This window comes from Mus pahari, chromosome 17, assembly GCF_900095145.1.
Source record: "Mus pahari chromosome 17, PAHARI_EIJ_v1.1, whole genome shotgun sequence".
Taxonomy (NCBI): domain Eukaryota; kingdom Metazoa; phylum Chordata; class Mammalia; order Rodentia; family Muridae; genus Mus; species Mus pahari.
Genome location: NC_034606.1, coordinates 56,657,808 through 56,660,516, shown reverse-complemented (window position 1 = coordinate 56,660,516; position 2,709 = coordinate 56,657,808). Strand labels below are relative to the sequence as shown.

The window sequence follows — 2,709 nt, the reverse complement described above, 5'->3', positions numbered from 1 at the left end:
TCTCTCTCTCTCTCTCTCTCTCTCTCTCTCTCTCTCTCTCTCTTTCTTTCTTTCTTTCTTTCTTTCCTTCTTTCTCACCATTACAAATCAGAAAGCAAAGCAGCCACAGGTTCAATGGGATGCCTAAAAGCATCCTTTCTGGCTAAAACACAATGCTAATCAAAACATCTATTTTAGCTTGAGGGGAAAGGGCTCTTGTGTCTAAGTTGAGGTAGGAAGGGAAGGAAGCTGAAGCTTTCTCATTCGTTTTGCTTTGGGTAGAGAGATTGTTTTATCCTGTGCAAAGGGGATAACACTCATATCAAGCGAGTGCTAAGGGTTAGATTACAATTTTTGAGTATCAGTGTGTATGTATGTGCACATAGAGTATTTCATGTGCTATATTCATGGGCACTAGAAACAAATAGTGCGACTGTGATGTCATTCAAACATGCAGTGGTCAAACAGGTGAAGGGTTTTTTGTGTTTTGTTTGGTTTAACTAGTTTCAAGTTTTTGTTATCGTCTGAACTGTTAAAGGTACTGAGCTAGGTGTAAACCTCTGAATGGCTGTCTGTGTGCCGATTACTCACCAGCAACTTCATTTGCTTCTGAGTATGTGGGAGTCGCTTCTGGAACGTGGGCTGCTTTTTCTATTCAACACAAGATAGAAATAATATTTAAATTTAAACATACATTGATTCAAATTGTATTCCCAAGGATATGGAATATTTAAGTGAGACACTAAATGTTGTGTTCCACTAGTGCAGTTCCTGATCCTGAATGTATAAAATGGCCCTTGAGAGCTAGGATTTGATAATCCTATGCTTGATTCTCTCTGGAATCTGCTTTTGTTTCTGGAGCCAAATCGATCATTGTGTGTTCTGAAATCTGTTAGGGACAATTCATTGAGATCATGCACAATCATTAACTTGCCCTATCTATTACAGAGCTGTCTACACTGGTTAAAAAATAAAATATAAGCAAATCATTATCAGAAGCTATAAAACAATCAAGCCCAAGGTACAGTTTAGTCTGGCAGTCTATTATCTAATACTGTTAATGAACTTATGTATGTACATGGAAAATGTAATTTTCCAAGATCAAAGGAGAATGTCAGGTACCTTGAATTTCAAATCCACTTTTGTATTTCTAACAACCTTTTGAGATAGATAAATTAATTTGATATGAAACCTCAGGGTCAGGCTTAAAACTCAGGATTATGCCAATAACAAAAGTGGGTATTTCAGGAACATTTTAAATACTTTTCAGAATGTGGTTACTATGTATTATTTAACCACTCTCTTTACCATGGATTAACTTTACTCAGATTGTAAGGGCATAGTCTATACTCCTATCTTGTTTAGAATAGTTTATGAATGTGCCTTAAACAATAGAGGAGTACTTTTATGCTTTATTAAAATTCCCATGAGACATTATTTTTCTCTTACACATTTTCTTTAAGTATCTCATTGCTCCCCTAAATCTTTGACTTAGGATACATCAAGAGGCTCAATATTGTAAATGGGGTAACATGGTGTCATCCTGTCCCAGTAAGTTAGTAACCAACAGATGCTTTCAAATTTATATTTGCATGTGCATGCATCTTTTTTCCTTCAACACCAGAAACCACAAATAATTCTTCTGAAAGTAAATTACCTGAAGTACTGGGTGTTCCAGTCGTAGTGGGTGACCATTTTCTACCTGTTTTAACACAGAATCGGACTTAGTGAAATATAATTTTAAAACTCTGATGGATAAACCATAAATACAAACTCAGCAATGCCACTGCTTGTACCAGGAGAGGCTGTAAACAAAAAGTTACAAGCCATCAACTCAATCTCCACTGAAGAAAAAAAATTACATGTCATATAAAAATCTAATTTATTCTAGATACATCATTTTAGAATTTGTTAAGGGAAAGAGCAAAGAATTGTGCAAAGAGGGATGAAAATATCTGACTTCACTTTCAGTGGAACCTGGTTCCACTAAGAGCTGGTTTATATTTGGGATATCTAGGTATCCATCCAAGATGTCAGTTGAACAAAGGATTCTTGCCCATAGGAAGTGGGGCTATGGAAGATAGTAATCTTAAACAAAGGGTGGCTTTACTATTGTGTCAAGACATCTGGGACCAGAGCCAAAAGAAGTGGACATCCCTAACTCAGAAGCTATCTCTAATTGATAACTACTTGCAAATGAAAATTACTTTTCACCAAGGGAGTCAGTCGCACCCGCCAAGCTAATCACTCTCAAGAGCAGGTCCCATTGCCAGCAGCAGATGGACAAGTCAAAACTCAACTCAATGGCAGCCTCCCTGGAGGTTCTTTGTCTCATGATGATAACTCAGGGTACCTCATCTATTTATATATTGATATTTAACTTCACAGATTCTTTGCATATATATCATGGCTTCTGGTTCTGTGCTTTTATGGGATTCCTGTGTGTGCAAATGTGTGTCTGTCTGTGTCTACATGCATTTCACGTATATTTTCTTTGGGTCTTTTTCTTCTTCGGTTCTACTATGTCCTATTATGATGTGTTTGTTTTTATTTTATTACTGTTCCTTAAACAGTTGTTTGCTTGCTAATAAGAGACTTGGAGTGAGGGTGGATGCGATGCGGTTGAGAGTGGAGGGGAAAAAGAACTCAGAGGAGTAGGGAGAAGGAAAACTGTAATCAGATTATTATATATATATATATATATATATATATATATATATATATATATAT

General features: G+C 36.3%; 1 protein-coding gene across 1 annotated transcript in view; it reads right to left on the bottom strand.

Moving 5' to 3' along the window:
- LOC110334547 (mucin-19-like) overlaps positions 1-2,709 on the bottom strand; it is a 97,438-nt gene that overhangs the window by 64,019 nt on the left and 30,710 nt on the right. The window contains exons 10-11 of the mRNA XM_029547874.1: positions 1,637-1,681; positions 571-630 (exon numbers count right to left, since the gene is read on the bottom strand). Coding sequence (XP_029403734.1) covers positions 571-630; positions 1,637-1,681 — 105 coding nt within the window. The remainder of the gene's footprint in view (positions 1-570; positions 631-1,636; positions 1,682-2,709) is intronic.